At 35.9% G+C, this 22,779-nt stretch overlaps 1 protein-coding gene across 1 annotated transcript in view; it reads left to right on the forward strand.

Annotated features, from left to right (window-relative positions):
- Positions 1–22,779, forward strand: part of PLCZ1 (phospholipase C zeta 1) — a 44,188-nt gene that overhangs the window by 12,422 nt on the left and 8,987 nt on the right. Inside the window, exons 5-9 of the mRNA XM_066318761.1 lie at positions 761–905; positions 2,729–2,884; positions 10,025–10,246; positions 12,368–12,524; positions 14,229–14,345. Of these exons, the coding sequence (XP_066174858.1) occupies positions 761–905; positions 2,729–2,884; positions 10,025–10,246; positions 12,368–12,524; positions 14,229–14,345 (797 nt within the window). The remainder of the gene's footprint in view (positions 1–760; positions 906–2,728; positions 2,885–10,024; positions 10,247–12,367; positions 12,525–14,228; positions 14,346–22,779) is intronic.

Raw genomic sequence — 22,779 nt, forward strand, 5'->3', positions numbered from 1 at the left:
TTGCAAAGAGAGTATAACTTCCTCTCTCTTCCTTTCATCTACTATTTGTGTGAGGAAAATGATAAAATTAGTTAGAGCCATATTCGACATATTGTTAATGTGTGAAGAGCGGCATGTAAAAGACAGATTGGTAATTAAGTAAAACAGTTTATAAGAAATGTTTCTGTTAGTTGCAAGTGAAATATTAGAATTCTAAGAATTTAATGGATGCCACTAACATATTAAAATTAAAGCAGTAAAGTGAAAGTGCCTGAGAAACTAACACTCCTTGGTAGAAATACAGTCTGGGGAGAAAAGCTGACTTATGTGAAGACCAAGTGCAACTTGATTCTCTAAGTACAATGGATTTTTTAAATACAGTGATTCTCAAAATTGCAAGCAAGTTCAGAATAGTAACACAAAAGCCATTTAAAATTTTTATTTTTTTATTTTAAGTGGCAATTCGCCTTTATTCCAAAATTCCTTTATTGAAATCTTTGAGCCTCATTTTTAGCCTTTTAAGGAAGATAATTCAGGTAATTCCATATTCTTTAATGCTCTGATAAAACTTATTACATAACACACCTAAAATAAGCAACAGAAACTATGTCTGTCTTACATATATGTATAATTCTTCAGGATTTCTTTTTATTTATGATGAAAACGAGGTGTTTTTTTCTGTAATTAATCACTTACTGGTAATCAGAAATACAGCAACTCGTATAAAAAAGTGTGGTGTCTTTCTTTTGGCTGTAAAATTTTTTCTCTTGTTTTTCTGAAGTGCTCTCTTAAAAGGATGTCGTTGCCTGGAGATTGACTGCTGGGATGGACACAACAATGAGCCTGTTGTGTATCATGGTCACACTTTAACAAGCAAAATTCCATTTCGTTCTGTAATTCATGTGATAGACAAGTATGCATTTATGGTATGTATAGACATATCTATGTATACATAAATTAGTTAGAATGTGATGGAGGCTTTAACCACCAGGGACATGACTCTTATAGATTCTCCAGGGTAAAAAAATATGAATCAGAGACTGTGGCAATGGGCACCGTTAAAATTAATTACAGAGCAATTGTACTATTTGTTCTTGATGTATTTTTACAGCTTTTTAAAGGAATCCTAATAATTTTTCATGATCGTGAATATAAACCAAACTTAGTGCAAAGGATTCAGGTGCTATTACTCAGCTTCTTAGGTGTAATTCTCACCTGAGATCATTTAAACAAGGACTGAATATAAATTGAAGAATTAGTTCTGAATTGGTCTGACGTTTTTCTCCTTTTTTATATCTTTTCAAGGTTTTTGCTTCTTTTATTCTTCTGCTGTCATCAGTCGGTCTTATATCATATGTGTGAATTCATGAAATAGACAAAAATATTAGATAATAGATGAGTTTGAGACTTTGTTTTCTATTTCCTCTGTTTTGATTTTGAATGTTGACCCTAATAAATGTTATCAGCTACTGATTGTTTTGCTCAGGTGACTCATCAGGGCAATGTTCCTTCTGCCTATCTTTGAAAGCACTGAAATCTGGAGAGCTTTTGGCACTGTCTCAGGCTTTTGTATAGGCTTCTGGCAAAACTCCTGCTCAAAGGAAGTGCTGAATGACTGCTAAGATAAATCTCAGAATCAGGCCAGAACTATGTGTTTGAATATATACATCCATGACCATAAATTTATATAGATTTTCATACATATGTGTTTCTAGACTTCTCAGTGTAAATCAAAGCTATGCTTTTTCTCTTTTCTATATAATATTTAATTAGTCTCTGATTTTAAAAGTTAAATTGAAAAATGTTATTTTATTCCACTGTTTTTCAAAACTCACTGAATATAACTCTCTTATTCTTGCTAATACACAACATATTGTGCTTAAGTCTAGTGCAAACTTCATTTCTCAAGCCCAAGTGCCAATGAGATGATAAAACACAAAAGTTAATGGTTGGTACCAGCTGTCTATGCAAACTGAGCTTTGCTTCTCTTAACAGTCAATAGCAAATGCTCCGGGGACAAATGTAAAGACAGAAAAAACATAAAATGGTCTTTTCCTTATTTACAGTTTAGGTCCTGCCTGAGCAAAGATTTCATTCAGACAATGTTTTTGGTAGCGACCAGTATTATTTGCAACTTATGAGATTTACTTATATGTTTAAATGGATGTGTTTTGAGTTATTCTCTAATTTTTACTCAATTTCCCTTTTTCACCTTTTACCTTTAATTTTTACTCAGTTATCCTGACTTGAGTATTGTGATGAGCCAAGTGTAGATTTGCCCTAGAAAAGTTTGTGATATTCTGAAAAATAAAAAATATGCATAGCTTGTTGATGTGAAGGCAATTGTTTTTAAGCAAGCTTTGAGGAGGCTATCAACTTGAAAAGCAGTCAAAAAATCTGTCATAAACTAAAACGAAAGACATTTAATCCTGCTTTATGCTGTCAATTTTAATTTTAGAATCTGATTTTACCTTTTAAAACAAAGCAGCTCTTTTTACAACTCTGCATATGTCTAGCTCTGCTTTAACTTTCTGAAAGTGCATTTTTTTCTTCTTCAGTTTGTGTTTTTTTTCCACAAATGTGAACATTTTTATTGTGTTACTAACCTGAAACAAGTGATCTATATTCTGAATGTTTTGAAAATGAAGGTAAATAGAGATTGCCAAGGGGGCTATTGTAACATATTTTGGAAATGCAATTATTCATATTTTTATTTATTAATAACAAAATCATAAAATTATATTTCCAGTCATCTGCCTATCCACTTGTACTGTCTTTGGAGAATCACTGCAGCCCTAAGCAGCAGGAAGTAATGGCAGACTGCTTGAAAACAATTCTAGGTGACAAACTTCTTTCTTCACCAATTGGTGGTGAAGTAGATATGACTCGACTGCCTTCCCCTGAGGTAATAAGTTTTCATTTTTCTCTGTGAAAGTGATGGTAAAAACTGTGGGATTCTTCTTTTTTTGTGTGTGTGTTTTTGGTCCTCTGGAACTGAATTTATGGATCACATCTCATGTCTGAAGTACACTCCAGGTAGTAACAAAAATATTTAGACAGCACAAAAAAGCCACATGGAAAAGACGCCACATGTTGGTGTATCTGTTATCTGCTGATTTATTTTTTGTTGCTTAAATGGAAGGAAATTCCTGAAATTTAAACATGTTATTGGAATGGAAATGTGAATCTATATTTTTTGTCAGTAACAGTGATGATGAAGCTTTTTCTTTGTGTTCTGCTACTGCAAAGGCATTCTCTTTCTCAGTGTGTTTCTCCCTAAGACAGTGTTTCTCAGTGGGTAGCCTGAGACCCCTGGGATATGGAGTCAGAAAAAGCAATTAGATGGGTGTCGAAAATTTTATTGCAAACTAAAACAAATAAATTTCCATCGTTCCCGTCTTTGCACATAATTTTCTTTCAAGGACAAATTTTTTTTCAAATCTTGTGTAGCACAGATACATGCATACATACAAAAATGCTTATTTCGGCTTGTCACTGTTGCTAGTAATAGCTGTATTTTACACTTTTTTTTTTTTTTTACATTAACTAAAAAAAGTGCAAATGAAAATGCGGGAAGGAAGCACTGTCATAAGGAAAAATAGCACACAAAAGATTGTCATTTTTAAAGTATTTGTCAAGGAAAAATATTTTTGAAGTGATCTGTCTAGAAGAGGTGCTGAAGTATTACTATACTCTTATATTTCCATAACAATGTTGTTGTAAATATATTTAATATTCACATTTGTCTGCCTTTTATTAGCCTAATATTTTTTTTTACATCATGGTGTCTAATATAATTTTGAAGCCTTGAAAACTTCTTTTTTAATTAGGAAAAAATATAAACTACATCAAGCAGGATGGCTTGTTCTAAAGCTTCTCAAAGCTGGATTCAGTGTATGAGATGTCCAAGGATCATATGTCTTCTGAAGCAAGCACAAAATCAATGAACATGGAATCACTGAATAACACACTTAAAAATATTACTTTCTATGATATATATTCCTTAACATATAGTTACTGTGATATATGGAATTCATACTTCATATTTTCATAGCTTAGAATTTTCATCAGTCAGCTCTGTAAAGTTTTGTTTGAGAATGGGTTGCTGGGTCTGTAATTATGGAAGTGTTGTCAAGTGAGATTCATTCTCCTGAACTTTTAACATATTAAAGTATTGTGAGACATAATTCCCATCTGAGTGAGGTGTAAGGATTCCCTAAATGACACCACTGTGATCAGCTGGTTACAAAATCTGGAATTTAATAAAATTATTATCTTGAGAATGAGCATAAATTAGGATCGTCTCCATTTCTCCTAGATGTTCTGATCAAACATGTAAGAAAAATCAGTAGGATTTTACTTAGCAACATGCAGCTATGACTGAATTTGTAAATTCAGTAGCAAGCTTGACTTTTGGCTGGTATCTTTTTGAAGAACCACTTTTGGTCCATATTCAAAAGGAATTTAATGACATCACATCTTTAAAGCTTGGGAGCTTGTGTGTTGTTAAGGCCTGGGTAAATTCATCATCACTTGAGAACGCCAAATTCTGAATTTAGTCTTCAGCCTGCTTTACTTAAGCTCTGCGAAAGAGATGTTACAGAACCATAAATGCTGAATTTAAAATGCTCTTTGTGGGAAGGATTGTCAGTTAGTGTGAAAAAAAGAAGCCATCATATAATTTACTGCTCCTCTTTTTTCAAGATGGAGCATGAGCAAGAATAGGGAAAAATCCACCTCAATGCTCTTTAAGATAAGAATTAAATGGTTCTTTTGTGTGTACATGGAGTGAGAAACCACATAGTTTCTCCAAACACTTCAGAGAAACATTTGCCAATTACAGGTTCCTTTTAGGTTTTGGAGTTTTGGAGGTTTCCATGGAAAATATTTTCTCTTCTCTTATAAGGTCAGTCTTCTGCTTCCTTCTTTAAGTAGATCTTGAGCTGAGATGATTGTGAGTGTGTGGAAGGAGGTTAAAATGAGGAACAAACCCGCTCTTAAGTGGTTCCTTGGACCGCCTTGCAATGGTGTCTCCTTCCATTGTAATTCTAAGTGAAATTTACGTGGAAGATCAGAAAATAAATGTGGAGCATCACTGAACACTTCTGTCTGCTTTTCCCAACACTTGCTTCATCTGAAAAACAAACCCCAGAAAATTTCAGGAGTAAAGGTTTTTTAATTCTTTGTCCTCAGTCATATAGTCACACTTCCAGCTGACTATATTGATATTGTTAGTTCCCTGCAATTCCTGTACTCTGTAGCACCTCAACACACAATTCTTCCTCTACATATGGAGGAAAGACAAGACTTTTGCTCTGTTTCTTTCTTTCACACATCCCTTATCCCATGAGAAACTGAAGCTACCCTTAAGCTTCACCTATGTATTCTACCTCTTTCCCAAGCAGATGTTTTGCCACCCAAAGCAACAGACCTGATACAATTTTCTGCTCCTAGTCTTGGCCATCATGGTGCTTCTAAAGAGACTTCATCAACTTCCTCTAATATTCACTGGAATATCAGGTCCTTTGAGTCAGGTCCTACATTAAATTAAATTTGACGTCACTGACTGATGCCAGACATCCCTGCTGGTGGCACCAGCACTCCTGGTGGTGTGCTGATAAAAAGAGAAGGAATGAAGTGTCTTGTGCAGCAATTTGTAGATGAACTTAGAAAACATGAGGATGCCATTACTTACTCTGCTGTGTCCTTCCTCTCCCAAGAAATTTGACAGCAACTGGATCTGATACAACACAGGAAAGAATGTAAACACATTGATGCTTTGATGAAGGTTTGTTCCTCAACCATTTTGCATCGTAGTGCATTGGACTGTCTTACACTGCTGACAGGATATATATATCAGATAGTTAGGAATTTTTTACTATTTGCAGGTTTCCTGTTGCAAAGTTGGAATAAGATATTGATGTGTGATTACCTGAAAGTGAAGTGGCAGCTACTGTGATTTTATAAGCTGTCTTTAATGTTTACCACACAGCTGCAAGATCAATTACTTTATTGTGGTTGTTCAGAAGCATTTCTGGCCAGGATTGCTAAGGCTTCCTTGTGGTTGCTAAACCTGTAGTGTCAAAATAAAAGGATCTGTTTAATAATCTCCTTGAGAAAGATCAATAGAAGGTCTCTAGTACAACTTTATGGGCTGTGGACACTTTAAATTCTGCTGTTATGGGGAAAACCAGCTAACTACATAAGCTAGGACTCATTCTTCACACTTTTCTTCACCTCTGTCTACTCATTATAAAAAGGAGCTCTCTACGCAGCGTGTTTTCACTGAAAAAATCAAGATCAAGCCAGCTTTAGGCTTTAGCATATCTAATTCTGTTGCTTCAGTTATGAGATTAACTCCTATTTATTTTGATCAAAAATTCTTGCATGCAAATGTCTTGACCAAGTGTTTGCATCAGAAATACCTTTGCTCCTTAGCAAGTTAAAAGGTTTCCAGTCACTCTTTTGCCTTTCAATCAATCCATGGCATCTTTTTGCAAAAATAAGAAGAAAGATATGAGAGTGTGGTACGTCTTGGTGATGACTTCAAAAATAATAAAAACCTCCAGTATTTTTTCTCATAAAATTTCTGGAATCTCTAGGCTGTAGTGAGTACTTATGGAAGACTCATCTAATTCCATCAATATTTTTAGGCATTGCACTCTTCTTGAGGGAACATGGTTTTCCCAGAAATGTAATGACAATCACTATCTGTTGTTAACAGCTTCCCTGCAGTGTAAAGCAACTTCAGGAGGTAACTAAAACCAAGACACTGACACATTTTATATCATCACCCAGGTGGGCTTTGGGTCGATGGTTTATTTGGTGTATAAAAATCAGGTCTTTCATTTGGCGAGGTATCTTCTTGGAACATTGAATTTTGGTGAGGGATCTGTGCAATGAAGGCTCTGAGCACATCATCTTAATAATCCTGGCCAACCTGTCACCATCTTTTTCTGCAATCATTCTTTGGATTTCTTTCCAATCCATCCAGAGGTTTAGTTGATTCTGTAGAATATCATCTCAGCTATAGCACAGCTGTTTAGCCTTGCACCAGACTTACCTGAAGTCTACTACAGAGCACAATACAGAGGTGGAATTTTCAGGGTAGGGTTCTTGTCACTGGGTAAATGTGTTGCATGAAAACTTGTTATGAGGTAGCCAAAATACTGCTCCTGATATAATTAATATCTGTTTACCTAGAGATCAGACATTGGTGATAGTATTGATTTAAAGTATCTTGATAACTGTGATTTATAAGGCTGCTACAGAGACATCCATTCACACTTCAGTAAGTGTGATTCTCTTGAATTGTTAAAGATAGCTGGTGTTGGGTTTTTTTAACAGTTGTACTTAGCAAATCTTGTCATTGTCTCAAAACCTTTCCCTGTGTTAGACTTCACAGGAGGTGTTGCGTCTTCACTCTATATCAGTATTGAAGACAGCAGCATAATTCCTGAAATAGAATATTATGTAAAACTCAGAAGAGACTTTAACCTTATTACTTAGCATGATTTTCAGGACTTGATATTCCCCTAAATAAGCACCTACAGCTGGTCAGGAGAGGAGAAGGAAGAACAACAAGCTAAATTTAAACAGGAGAATCTATTATTTTTATAATAGTTACGTCTCAAATCCAGGGTTTATTCTTTACATTTCTGGGGACTGAATTTTTACATTAATTGCAGTAGTCAATAGGTGGGTTTGCCTGATCCAAAGTACTTGTGATTTTTGTCTTGGAAACTTAGTATTACATCAACTGATTTGTGTTGTACATCACATTAACCAGAATGTACCAGAAAAAAAGTTCTGTTCATTTAATTATGTAAATATTTGTTCCAGTTGATTGTACTTTGAGGCTTTTGCTTATGTCAGCCTTGAAGTCCCACTACCCTCTAGGGAAGACCTATTATGTTTTACACATTTAAATTTTTTAGTATGTTTACAATTTATATAGATGTAAACAGCAAATGTATTTTTAACATATTTTGCCTTTCATAATAAAACTACAAGGGAGAAGTTATAGTGAATGCTCAAACTTTCAGCTCATTAAAAGGCTTTTCAACTCTCTTAGAAGACTTGCACATGTAAAGAAAAAGGTGTCACGTGTTTAGCAGTGGCAATTACTAATGAAAGAACTCAGATTTCACAGAGTCACTGATTTTGTAACAATACATTTGCTGTAAGTTTATTTTGAAGGTGTTTGAAGTTTAGAAAACATCCTTGGTATGCCATTTCTTCACTCTGTGTTTCCCTTTCAGTGATTTGGGGTAACTACTATTGGAATTTTCTTCTGGCCAAAAAATAGCAAATTTTCATATCCCTGGAGTATTTTTTGTAACTATTTCTAAAAAAAGCTGTGATTTTTAATGTTATCTTTGTAGAAAACAAAGCAAAACAGCAACAAAAATCCTTAAGAACTTCTCCTACCTCAGGATGTTTACCTTTTTGCTAACAGAGACTGATTTAAAACATCATGACCCATTTTTATATCATCACACACACACATGATGGTCTTTTTTTACTTAAAAAAGTTTGTATATAGAAGGCAGTAATGTAGCCATAGAAAGATTTTTCTTCCCTTGTGTGACAGGTCTTTTATTTCTTTTATAATTAGAATTAAGTCTTGTGGTGAATAACAAGATACAAGTACAAAAGTGGATAGAATTGCTTTTAAATGTTGGGAAATGTGAACATGTAAAGGAAAATTCAGAACTCTTAAAATTATGGATAGCCTTAATCATATTAAAAGTCTTCCAAAAATATCACAGAGGAAAAAAAAATAAAAGAATGCATCAATAAAAAATGAAGGAAATATTAGAGGGCATCCTTGTTCTGAGTCACCAGTGCAGAGCAACTAATCAAACCTTCCAGCAGCATGGCCTTGATGGATATTGGGCATAGGAGGTCTCATTCCACTGGCACCCCGGCAACTACCAACGTGAGATTTGAAGTGATAAGGAGGTTATGAGCAATGGAGCTTGCAATGGAAATAAATAGGATGTCTTTATCCTTGCCTATGGCTCTGCTTTCCATGATAAAACTTTGGGTTTATATGTTTCCATCATCCATAAGTTTCATGTTTACTTTATGGATACCTTAAAATACAGCATTTCCGTTACCTTTCAGTTATTGTGAAATTATTTTTTCCCTATTCCTGCCACACTCGCAGTAGTGTAATCTTCATTTTCACTAGAGTATTGGAAATTTAAGGAATATTTCTGTGGATCACTTTATCCAAGAGTGATAGTCCTGTTACTCACTGGCAGCTCCTGTGTACAGATGTAGAGTTGAATGTCTGCCACATAATAGCATCTTTGCTATTAATATAATTTATTAAATCAAAGTTAAAGATATACTTATAGAATTCTGTTGCATAGATGAAAGCCATGTTATTAGAATTGATATAATTCAATGATGTTTTTCCCCTCCATGTATTATGGAGTTTGATACATGTCCATTTAAAAATAGAGAAACTGCTTAGGCAAAATCACAAAACTGTTGTTTCCCTGGCCAAGTAAGATCAGCATAAGAATATGCTGTAAAATAGCACAAGTTATAAACAAAAATTTAATTTGGTACACAAGACAGATATGCTCAAGGCACTAATTGAATAACAAATTTCCTGCAGCCTCAATGATAGATCGAAACATTCCAAATTAATATCAGGCACATCATTAAGTGTGTATATATACATGGAAGCATAGACATAGTAAAAAAATATATCTTCTCCGTCTTGCCTGGCTATCATCTTTGGCTTTTACTTAACATCCCATTTTTATATTTTCGTAGTTTCATCATCTGTGGTGGAGAGCCTTTTTTTCCTGTCATGGGGTTAGATAGTCACATTCTGTTGTATATTTTGACCCCCAAAATATGTTTGGTTTATTTGACTTTGATTTCTCTTTCACTCATGTCTATTTTACTTCATTTTGTAAGCTCACTTCATTATACTTAATAAACAACTTTGAAGATGAATTAAATAATCCCAAGAGATAAAACCCTACATAATTCTAGCTACTATTGTTAAACCTATTTTCTATAGGCATTAAAATTCAAAGTTCTGATAAAAAATAAAAAAGTTGGAACACTTGAGCAAAGCCTGCTCAGGATGGAGGAAGAATATCATGGTGAGGTAGAGGAATTATCTGAGACTGAATCTGAGGACAGAGCGTCAGATGACACGATACCTCCTCCGACAGTGAGGAGTCCATCCAAAAGAAAAGGAGAACGTAGATCTTCACTCCTTCCTCAAAAAAAACCTAAGGTAACTTTTGCTTTGATTGAATATGGAGAACACATAGATTTTTTTTTTTAAAGGAGGACTATATATTATCTTAAAATGGAGACTAAATCTTAAAGGGAAACTTTAAAATTACTAAGATCAGTGCATTTGGAAATTACATGTTTAAGCTCAAGGCTTCAGAGTTTTCCTATTCTTATAAAGTCACCACATTTTAGTATCCAACTAAAAAGCAACCCCTCTCTGTGCTCCCACCTTGTACTTCAACCACACATTCCTCTTTCAAGTTTTGTGCTTGTCCCAGGTGTTCAGCACTACAGCAGATTTTAGGTGAATTACCCAAATGTTGGTGCCATGGCCCTTCTGGAACTATGTATAGCGCAGTTCCTGATGACAACAGACAGACTTAACTATTTCTTGCCCAATACCAGTCTATTTTTAGATAGACAGATTCCCCTATTTTCTTCTGTTCCAGTTTTTTTTGCATTAAATTAGGTGTGCAGTGCTGGTTGTGCTGAAACATTTTTCAGCACCTGGAACTGAAGAGGTATTTTTACCTTTATCATGCAGAGACTTAACATTAAGCACCATTTCTGAAAGAAGTGTAAAAATTTGGTGTAATCTCCTCTTTGAAAGTCAGAAGGAACTTACTTTTTTAACCAAGTATAATTCTCTACCATGGAAAATCTGTTGCTTCATTTGGGTTGAAACTGCTTTGTTCAACTCTTTTAAGATGTGAAGCAACACCTGACATATACAGTCACTCTTGCACCTCATGCTCTGTTTATCTGAATGTGGCTAAATTGGCAATGCTCCTAAGAGCCCAGCATTCCTGCTGAGAGGCAGTGTCTCTTTTTTAAATATGATTTGATGGTGAAATTTTTGCTTCTTTCTCATTCCACCCAACATGGAGAGATGGAAAGGAAAAATTCTGAGGAAGGATGGAGTGGTCTTTGGACAGGAAAGGCCAACTTTCTAGAAAACAGGTTTCAAATATAATTGTAGGACCCTGTTACAGAGGAGAATGTATTCCACATACTATTAAACAGCAGCAACAAAGAGTTTCTGCTCATGTTTCACAGAGAGAAGAGGAAGTGATTTCCAGGGTCCCACTCTGTTGGAGTACTTGTCTTGATGTCCCACTGTATTGCTTTATAGAAGGGTGGGAGAGCATTTGAATCCACAGCCAAGACATCTCAGTGATGCTGTTGGCTTTGCTTGTGCCAATGCCAGCCTCCAGAGAGTTATATTTTTCAGGATTTCCAGAAATCCAGAAATTTCAGGATTTCCAGGCAGTAGACTCCTCTTGTTCCTCATGGGACATAGCCCCAGAATAATTAATGCTCGTGAACTTTGCATAGTTTAAGAGCCATGAGCAGGCAATCTCTATAATTTTGTCAGATGAGATTTGCCTTCAAAAGCTTTAATGGAATGTAAACATGATTAGCATTAACAGCTCTCTGCTGGCTACTGCCCCCAATTAGCTCACAAGTTCTGCTAAGGCAAATGAGGTGGCCACATTGTGCCTCTCTGCAAGAGAAAAGACCCTGGTAAAATTTCAGTCATTTTTGCTTGTTTTGGTAATGGAGCAAGACTAAATTAATATTTTGGTGAGAGAACTTTCGACCTTAAGAAGAAAAGTGTTTTCCTAATTTCAGAGCAATATTTAGAGGAATATACCTTTGACTTTGACTAACTTGCTTGCCACAGTGTACTATTTTCCTGTTAGTCTGCATTTTATAGGTGAGTTATGTTGTTGGTCTTTTCTAGTACTTTATATATTTAAGAATAGAAAATTAGAGGTATGTTTTAAGGAGTAAGGTTAAAAGCCATGAAAAAATGATGTTATTTGCAAGCCAGTCTTAGAAGCAGGAAAATTGTAAAGCTATCCAGAAGAACATTCTGCTAGGATGCATTTCTCCACTCACCCTATGACTGTTATGATAAACACAATAACCTCAATTTTCTCTCAGTGGGTCAAATCTCACTATTAAAGGTCATATTTATTGAATTAATTAACTGTGACATATTTTCTCATGCTTTATGCATACAAAATGATTATTTGTCTGAATTATTAATATTAATAATAATGAAATATGCATTATTGTGACTTTTTTATTCCATTGTTCATCCAATGATTATTAGATGAGGAAGACAAAGATTGCCCTTGCATTGTCAGACCTTGTGATTTATACCAAATCTCAGAAGTTTGTTAGCTTTGACCATTCCCTGCAGCATCAGCAGTGCTTTGAAAATAATTCAATTGGAGAGAGTTATGCACGAAAACTTTTACGATCTTCAGGTAATTTATTTAGACTTAATCAGTTAAAAGATACATTGCTGCTATGGTTCACTGCTTAGGCATTGGAAGGGTTAAAATTATATTAAACACCTGCTGTCTGCTTTTATTTGGTTCTTTGTGTAACACTGTTTTAAAAATGTCCTTTGCATAACATATTTTTATTGCCGTTGGTTTTGTGAGGAAAATTGAAATTCAACTTTGTTTTAATTCCGTGTGTTTTTATAAGATCAAATATTGACACAGGCTACAAAGTGTATGTCTGCCTTTCAATTCATTGTTTTCTGCATCAAATAATTTAGGAGTTACAGTCAGTACTTACAAAAGTGTGGAATAAATTTCACTCCCCCCCCTCTCTTCCTGATGTTTGGGCTGAGAACTCAGTGGAGTTGGCTTGGTAGTCTCCTGGCTCTGGTGAGAAGTGCAGATAAGAGAGTCCTCATTAATGGGATGGATAAACCCCACAGCAGGCAGTTTGCTCCACTGGACCAGACCTTTCATCCCAGCCAAGCTGGATTATTCCAAACTCATTCTGTGTTGGAGCAGCTCCATTTGGTGCGGCCAGCGCAGTGCAACCTCTGCTGTTTGAACTCCAGCTGCCTGCCCAGAGCCCTGGGAGGGTTAAGAGCAGAGATCACCGAGCATGACAATGACAATGAGGTCTGCCACATGCCCATTCAGTCAGGGCCAGCCCAGCTGCCACCCACCCACTTATAGGAGGTGATTCAGTGGCTGGTGAGATGAATGATGCTGAACGGCATCAAAAAGTAGGATTTTCCAGCCATTCACAGAGAGTCCTCTGTGGCTCCTCGAGCACTCCAGGGAATATAAAAGTATTTCTATAACCTCTCCTTCCCTTTAAAAAACCACCCCCAAACAACAAACCAAACCGAAATCAAACAAAACTCCTAAACAAACAAACAAACCAAAAAGAGATGAGAATGGAATAGATCAGAGAGATGACCCTGGAAACGTAGATTATTTTGTTGAATTATTAAAAAGTAATCGTGATGATAGAAGTTATCTGAAGCTTCCCACATCCAGGTAGTCTATGCCTGCATATGAGAAAGGAGGGAACACTGCCAGAAGAAGGCAAAACAATGTACATGAATAGTTAACATCTTCTGAGGCTTTTATAAGAAGAATAATTTAAGTGGCCTTTAAAAAGATGCTTTTCCCTGGTCTTAATAATATTTAGTAATTTTATGTAAGCCTCCACAAAGCAAAAAAGCAAAGATCATCTAGAGATTTTTTTTTTTTTTTTTTTTTTCGTTTTGAGCTATTATAGAGTGAGGAAACTTTTGTGCAGTTTCCTGTTCTGCGTCTCAGTTTCCCATGAGAACAGTGGTCTTTAGTGTAGAAATCATATGTTTACCCTGCAAAATAGTGAAGAAACAGAATATTTCAGTGAAGAAACAGAATATTTCAGTGGAGGAATGATTTTTGGCTAATGAATTTCCAACAAAAGCCTCCACTATATACAGAACTACTGTCAGATTCAAATATGCGCAAAATATTAAGGTTTCAAGATAGGATTTTAGGAATAGCTCAGAGTGGTCCGTGTATTAATGTTAAGATAGAATACATTGATATAATATTTTGTAAAAAATTGCTGGATAAAATTACTGCATTTTTATTATTTATTGAAATAGGACCTCTTTAATGACTAATGTTTTCTTATCAAAATTTTATCCTTCTGTTTATCAGCTAGAGAGTTTATTGCACATACTGCAAGATTTATTACAAGAATTTACCCGAAAGGAACAAGAATGACCTCTTCAAATTATAATCCTCAAGAGTTCTGGAATGTAGGGTGTCAAATGGGTACGTATCCTTGCAGAGACTATCGCATTCTAGGCTTTACAGGTACAAGAATTTCTTGCTTCCTATAGTATTTTGGTGTTATGTAGGTTACATATTTCCCCCCAGTGGCATTTTTGAATTTTTTGTTGTATAAAACTTTCCTTCAACCCACATATCGTATCAATTTTTCATCCCTAGTAATTGTAAATATCACTTTGTGTTAAATAGCTGTTTCTTATCTCAGATAGTCAATTTTTTATTAATTTCTCTAGACTTCCTTTTGAAATTGGGTATCAAGAAAAACACTAATAGCAATTCAGCATTTTAAAGCTTCCATTACTTAGCAAAAGAAGATTCTTCTGAAGGGTCTGTGGGTTTTCAGTGGCTCTCTGTGACTTTGGCACAGGTGCAGGAGATGTGAGCACAACAATTGATAGTAGTGCCAAAAATTCCCAGAACAGGATGTGTCACATAAGGAAGCAGTCAAACATTCCTGGTCAGCACAACACCCAGGTACTCCCAGCTCGGAGCCTCCAGTTTTTTATATAGATGCAACATACACTTAGCATCTTAATTTCCAGAGCAAAACATTAGTTTCCTGAGCAACAAAATACCCATAACTTCTGCTTCTCTTCACTGAAAGTTATTTATTTGAATTTGTAAAAAAGAAGCATGGCATGACCTCTGTACCCAGCAGGCTTGGAAAAACCTCTCACCTGCAAGCATTTTGTCTTTTTTAATGGCTTTAGAGACAATTTTGCCTTCATCTGTTTGTTCTTCAGTTTAAAAGATTCTCAGTGACTGAATATTTTCCCATGTCTGCCTGGTACATCTTCTTTGGCCCTTGGTAAAGTAGGGCAGAACATTTTTTGTACCCACATAAATATTCTGTCTCTGAGTCTTTGCCAAGGCCACCTGAGGGAAACTGTGGGGTGGGCAGGGCACTTTGCCGTAGGCTCCCCGTTTGGAGAGGTGAAAGGTATGGATTCACCTTGTTATGTTCAAATACACACTCAGCCAAGGACAGGCACAGATTTCACTCTGCCTGTAGGGCCCTGGAGCTTCTGTCGCCCTTGTTCCACTTATTTCCTTTCTCAGGTCCCCATATATCTTTTGTGACAAATTGCCTTCTCCATCCTGACCATTATATTGAGGTATAGTTTTACATAACTGCAGAAGGAGTACAAAAATGACTACTTAGTATAAATTTTACTTGTTTCCGTGTCCTTATAAATGTTTATTTGAAGTACAGATTTGGACTTGGGCTGGACTATCCAAGTATCTTCTCATTACCATGCTGTGTATAATTGGTTCGATGAGGTTCTGGCCTTGTGGTTCATCCACACTTAGTGTGTCATCTGGATTATTTACCTGGGGTGCTGCACTCTCTGTATGCTATCATTGCTATCTGCACTATATATTGCCATTAAAAACTTGTAAGTTTGTTTCATGCTTAGAGGAAGTACTCACCAGAGGTCCTTAATTTAAAATGGAATTAATCTCCCAGTCTTATCATACTGCAATTTACTAGTTTTCTTTCTAGCCTGTAAATCTCTACACTTATCTCTGCAAAGAATATCCATTTGTTGGATCACAGACAGGGCTGAAGTCTTTCAAGATTACTATATGACTGTTTACTCAGAGTATACTTTAATGAGAAGTCATTCTAAACATTAATGTGCAAAACCTATGACTTTTGGTGCATAGGGGGTTTGGGCCCCTTTCTGGAAGAATTAAAAATATGCAGGAAGTGGTTGGATCTGCCCTCTTGGTCACTTCATTTGCATCTTCACTTAAAAACATTTCCATTATTCACATGGGAATAGGCTGATTAAAAACAATTCTCCACATATAGTATTTCCAAGCTATGTTACATCTATTCTTAATTCCCTCATCTGCTTTAGATGAGTGTTTGGCAGAAATATTGCTGCTCTTCACAATGCAACTCCCAAAATGAATGAATCTCAGTGAATATTCTGCTGATGTCCTTCCACTGATTTAACACAGATTTTTGATTTCTTTATGTCTGTCCCATATCTGTATAATTCACACACCCTTCCTGTCGCCCTGCCTTTGTACTTTACATCCCAAGCACAGAAGTGATTCCTCCAGATCCCTTCAACCACTTCCCTAAAACTCTTCAAAGGACTCTCAGGTTTCTCCTATGCCACCTATTCTCCCTTCTCCTCCCCACACCTGCAAGCTTACCTCTAAGTCCCTTTAACATCCATAACTTTTCTGGTTGGGTAAAGAAAATATATTAGGTTTTGTTCAAACCTACATATAACACTGCCTGCCAAGCCTCTGCATCTTGTAATTATGGGAACTGAGTTATTCCTTCACTTCCCTTAGTGATTGACCCAAAACAGTGCTCTCTTCTGTACCTTGCCAGCAATTCTCTCTAAATTGCTTGGAACATATTAACTTGGAGCAGCCTGGCACTCAGCTAAAGCAGGATGAAACGGTCCAACAGACTCACAATTTGTTTGGGCTCAGGACGAGACATGTAATTGTGTAAACCTAATTTCCAGAGGAAGTCAAGTTAAAAAACCTCAGTAAAAAGTACAGAGTTTCCACAAAATAGCTTTTGGAGATCACTGTGCACTACCTGTCCATTCTCTGAAAACTGAGACTCGTAAGAACAGGAGGTTTTGTGGAAAAGAAAAGTCTTCTGGAGAAAAACCCCCACTTTTCATAGTCTGTGAAAATTAGTATGCCTTCTGCATACAACTGCAGTGAGGCACTGGAAAGGACTGGTTTGGTGTATCCATGTCTCCTTTTTATTTAGTAAGTGAAATGAAATGAAAAGATTTATGCCGGGAAAGAAAATTCAGGACAGTTATTTAAATAAACTGATATCAGTTGTTTCATATTGACTGAGAAAAACAACAAAAAATCCAAAACAAAAGAAAGCCTTGGTGAAAATAAAATTAGAAAGACTAAAATATTCTTTTGAATGTGGCATTTCCATTCAGTAGGAAATGTTATACATGTTTGAAAGCACTCTACAGGAATGACCAAAACATGCCATAAGTTACAGGACAAAGCCACACTGTGACGGGTACAGAATTTTGTTTCAGAATATCCTACATATGCTTTTTGGAGTGTTCATAAACTTTATATTTTATATAAATAAAAATATTTATATGCTGCTGTGAAAGTTGTACTTGTATGATGGGGTTTTTTCTTACTGGAGGTTTTGGTTTGGCCTGTGACACTGACATGCAGCTTGGCAATTTTGTCCCATCTGTTTTGTGGCTCAATATTGTGTGCAATAATGTGACAAAATATAGTAAAAATTAATGCATAAAAAGAGGAGTGATAAAGAGCTCTCTAAATAGTTCTGATTTTAACTTCTGAAGAAACCAAGGGAAAAGAAACTAACTAATTTTGATCTTGGTATGCCTCACCTGTTCAAATTGAAATGACTCAAATCTGATCCTGCTTGTGCTCTGTGTCAATAACTATACTATTGCTGTCTTTTACTGGCCTTAATAGGCCAAAAAAGCCTTCTTAGGAAGTGAAAACTAGAGGTGTAATTTTTTTTTAATGTTATTTCTTGAACTTCACTGATTTGATCTTCACAAAGAGTGAAGTGGTACAGCTGATTCACATGTAGACATCTGTAAGATAGGTGGGACAGTATGATTCAGCATATGAAGCTCCCCAAATGCTGTCACCTTTCCTTTGGAATGGCTCCAAAGGGTGGGAGTTGTTTTGAGTGAAGGTTTCATGTTTCTTCTGTAGAAATGTGTCTGCTGCCAGGTTTATGAAAAAGCTCTTGGGCTACTCTTTAAGCTCCTTCTTTCTAGGCAGCTTTTGGTGTGTGTAATAGATACTGGAATTTCACTCAAAAGCAAAGAAACATTGAAATTCCACTTTATCAGTTTTCCAGCTGTCTTCACTGCAGACAACCAATGGCATAGTAAATAATTTATGTGAAGTCTAATAAATTTTAAAGGAAGATGGCAAAAAAATTGCAGGAACACAATTGTTTGTGAGGGCCCTGCTGATGTTGCTCTAAAACCTGTCAGTAACTCAGACTAAAACAGGAAAGGGAAGTTGATAATTACTCTTCTGCCAAGAATCACAATTTAAACAAATTTTAAAACTTATTTTGGAAAAGCTTCAGGTGTAAAATTGGTCAAATGACAACCAAAAGATGCTCAGACTTACACTGAAGTGTAACTTTCAGACTGACACATTAGTTAGATAGCAAAAATCAATTTAGATTTTTACATCTGATAATTTATCAGAAATGCTTTAGGTACTTTTCCCATGAGAACCTCACAAGAGAGGATCCCTACTTAAACCCTTTACAGATATAATTGGACAATGGATGACTCTTAATCACCTGATATCTTTTTTCCAGTAGAACTACTTGTAATTAAGTAGGAACAATGTCAGCAATTATGAAGAGTATGACTGAATTTTTTTCTAATGACAGTTTCTTTAGAATATTAGTACTAAACTGGCCCAAAGACAATACAAAAAAGACTGACTGCACATTTTAAACACGTTATGTCACACAGTTATGCATTCACTCAGTTCTCAGAGGAGCAGTGCCTCTTCCTATGACAGAGTTTCAATAAATCATGTTTCTGTAGAATAAAAACAACCATTTCAAAGTGTGTAGGTGAAAAATAAAGCCAAAAATTATCATTAAGCTTAATAAAATTGGGAGTCCATTAGGGGAGGGAAAAAATACAGTTTGAACTGATTATTTTTTGCCAGGAAAAAGAGGTGAGACTTTATATGCCAAAATTTACACTGTCCATAGAAGCCTGATCTGTGTTTAAAGGGAATCAATTGTATAGTTCATTTTTTTTCTGGTAGAAAAAAAATATTTTTTCTTTACTTTTGGTCTGGTAGATCAAAGTCCTTGTTCACAAAGTTTGTGTGGGGTCTCACCTATTCACAGGTTGACTCTCTTTGACTTTGAAGCCCTTCCCCGTTGTCCTGTCATGCCCATGTAAATTGTCTCACTCCACCTTTCTTGGAATTCTGAAATGTTTCTGTAAATTTGGGCAGTGATGGATTGAGTGCAGCTGTGACCTGCATGTGAGAAGAAAGCCTAGACAGTCCATGCCCAGCTCGGAGTGCTGGTGTGGAATGAAAGCAGTGTCCTCAAATCCAATGACACTGATCATCTCACAACCAGTGGCAACATTCCAGAGCATTAGGATACAGTTCTGTTTTCAACAGTATTTCCCAGGCTGTGTGGAATTCAGTTCAGATTTTGAATATCTAAGGCAGAAATTTTTGCTGCATTCATTGTGAGTGGCCCACTTTAAGAACAATTGGAAAGAGCTGAGAGGAAGGCAACAAGGCTGATAAAAATGTGATCTATTATACCTCTTTAGATTCAAATGAGTCAGGTAAATCATGGTGATAAGAACATTGGCACTGAGTGTTTTTGCATATGTTATTTTTTGAAATGGCAATAAATTCATACATTTTGAGATGCATTTTAAATGGCATAAAATGCAATTATGTAACTCGTGTTAAGAAAAAATTGGTGACAAATGTGTCCTTATCCATTTTAAAGTCTTCCCATTTAAATGGGAAAATACATTAAACCTTATGGTTGTAATATAGCTAATAGAACCAGCAAAGAGCAAAAAATAAGAAATTACAATTTAAAACTCCCACTGGGAATATTAATGAGAGGCAGGATCACAGACAAAAGATGTGCAGTTTTCCTCAACTGCCTTCAAATCATAGTCACAATGCTCATTTTGGTTTTAAAAAGCTTTTACTTTTAGTCTATAAATCAATTATGTCTTGAATGGTGGTGCTTATGGAAGGTGCTGTATATGAATATTTAGAATGTCTTTAGTTCTGCAATTAGTGGTGGGACTGACTTCAGTTAATTGCCTGTGATGCAGAGATTTGGGGGCAAAATAATATTCCTCTCTGTATTATGGATTGGCTCCATCTTTTTGGAGCTAGGCTGTTTCCTAACTTCTATTTGCTGCATGAAGTTATTTACATTTGGGGCTTAGTGGGACAGCTGTGGCAGCTTTGGTACTTTGCAAGATTATTTGAGTATTAAATACTCTGATCTGAAGGAGATTTAACATCATGGTTCTAGGAATACTTAAATCCATTTCAGATGCAGGAATCACACTGAGGAATTTCTTTGCGCACGTTGTTCCCCAAGCCCAAGTTTTGCTGTGCTGCTTTGATTTTGAAATGAAGTATTAAAAGGCTTTTGGTGCTTAATGAAAGGAGTAAGGAGAAAGTTTCATGTACATAGTGTTAAACTTCAGATGCCTTTACTTCCCCGTGAAAATCATATATTAAGATTGTGTACTGCTCAGATGGTTTCATTGCAAGCTCATTTGGGCTTCTTTCCAGAAGAAACTGTCAGTTTAAATCTCTCTTCATAGGTGCATTTAATTTATACTGTTTCATGAAACAACACTACAAAGGATGTTATTGACAGTTCTGCTCTTGAGTTCAGCAAAGCTGAAATGAAACACTGGGTAGAAATTCAGGGTTGTTTGCCGAAAGATGTTGCTCAGCCCATGCTGCTAGGCACAGCTTTTAGTTTATGATCCTTGCTATTTCTCAAGAAGTGTTAGGGCTATAACTGCACCTGATTAAAAAGAAAAACTGTGCATCAATGCACCATAAAGCAGTGCCCTGGGAGGCTCCAAGCAGCTATGAACCCTGTAAACAGTTTTAGTAGTGGTTTACATCTCAGAGAATATGACACAAAATCTCACATTTGCTTAATCATGTTAAAACTTGCAACACAAAGGAACCAGTTGGTAAATTAAAATTACTGTTCCATGTGTTTTAAACTTATTCTAAGGTCAAATTAAATTAAGTGAAAACACAGTGCTGATGTTTGAAGATATGAACCCATAATAACATTGCCCTTCACTTGTGTTGCAAAAGTAATTTTCCTAATATGATAAAATATAAAGTATTCTAGTTTGCTTGTTGCTGTTGTTACATCAGATTTTCCTGCTTAGTCGCCTAGAAAGCTTGGTAAATTTAGCAATAGTCTCATTATGTGCAATCATGTAATTTGGTTCATCATGTGGAAGCTGCTATTCGAAGCTGGCTGTTCAATGTGCCTAATTTCAGTTGCACTTTTAGACCCACATATTCTGAAAGTGTGGCCTGGGAATCACCTGAGGACTGAGAGATGCTGGGTTATCTGTAGTTCAGACTTCCAGGGGCCTCAGGGCTGCAGCTCTTGTAGCATCCACTACATAGCTTGATTCAGTGTATTAAAATATGAAAAGCATCATATAGCAGCAAATTTGGGGCTGTTTCTGCATGATGTGTTGAGTCAGGAAAAGTTAATTGTGAACCAGTGCCAAAACCATACCAAGAAAATACTTACCCTGTGTATAAAAGGCAATGGGCAATACGAACACTCCGAAATTTGATTTCTGTTGTTAAAGGTAAAAGAAATTTCCTGTGTATGTTTATATAAAATCATGTCTGCATCTACATTAACACCTACTTCAAAGCAGGAGTGCATGTTGTGTTTTGTTGTTTGGATTTTTTTGTTGGTTTGTTTGTTTGGGGTTTTTCTAGACAAGGTTTCCAGTTGTTCCTAGGTGCTGCATGTTGGTTCATGATGCAGGGAAATCTTAGCTGGAACAGATGGGATTCCTTTCAGATTAAACAGATGATGCACTCTGGGAGCACATCATGTATTCCACACATTAATTGGTTTTGAGACTGTGGAACCAGGCTCGAGCTCTTCAGAAGCAACCCCACCAAAAAACATGTGTAGTGCAAATATCAGGTCCCTTGTACCAGCTGCTTCATTCCTATTTGTGTTATTTGCTACAAAACGTTTTAAAAGGATCATCAAAGCAGTGAAGGAACAAATAACTTTCGCAATGAAAACAATTTTGTGCGTTTTCCACTTGCAATAAGGATTTTTGCGCTGTGTCAAATGCTCATTCAATACATTTGTATTATCTCATAGGAACATGTAATAAGATCCTCTTCATGAATTCTTACGAGGAATCACTTGAACTGCTTCAAGTCTTCTTTTTTCATTCCTACCTAACCACTGTTTTAAGTAAATGACTTCTTATCATTCTCTGTTTAACACATGTCATAGGTTCTTAATGTCATGATTCATTGCTGATTTGACTCCTGCATTTTCTAGTTTGAATGTGACAGGAAGCTCCAATGTACTGGAATAGGGGAAAATTTCATTGAACAGCTCAATTTCGATGTTGGCTTTATCTCATGAATTACAATATCCTGTTGATGAGAAGTGTGATATTTTATTATTGGTGCTGCAGAAAATCAAAAATGTTTTGAACTGCAAGGAAAGGAAAATCTGCCAGGTGTATTCTTACAATAATCACCAGTATTAGAGAACTAAATTCCAAGAGAGTGCTCACATAAATTTAAGAGCACTTTTTAAATTGCTTCTAGTTCTATAAACTTCTATATATTTTCACTGAATATTCTA

Source organism: Sylvia atricapilla, chromosome 5 (genome assembly GCF_009819655.1).
Source record: "Sylvia atricapilla isolate bSylAtr1 chromosome 5, bSylAtr1.pri, whole genome shotgun sequence".
In the NCBI taxonomy this organism is placed as follows: Eukaryota; Metazoa; Chordata; class Aves; order Passeriformes; family Sylviidae; genus Sylvia; species Sylvia atricapilla.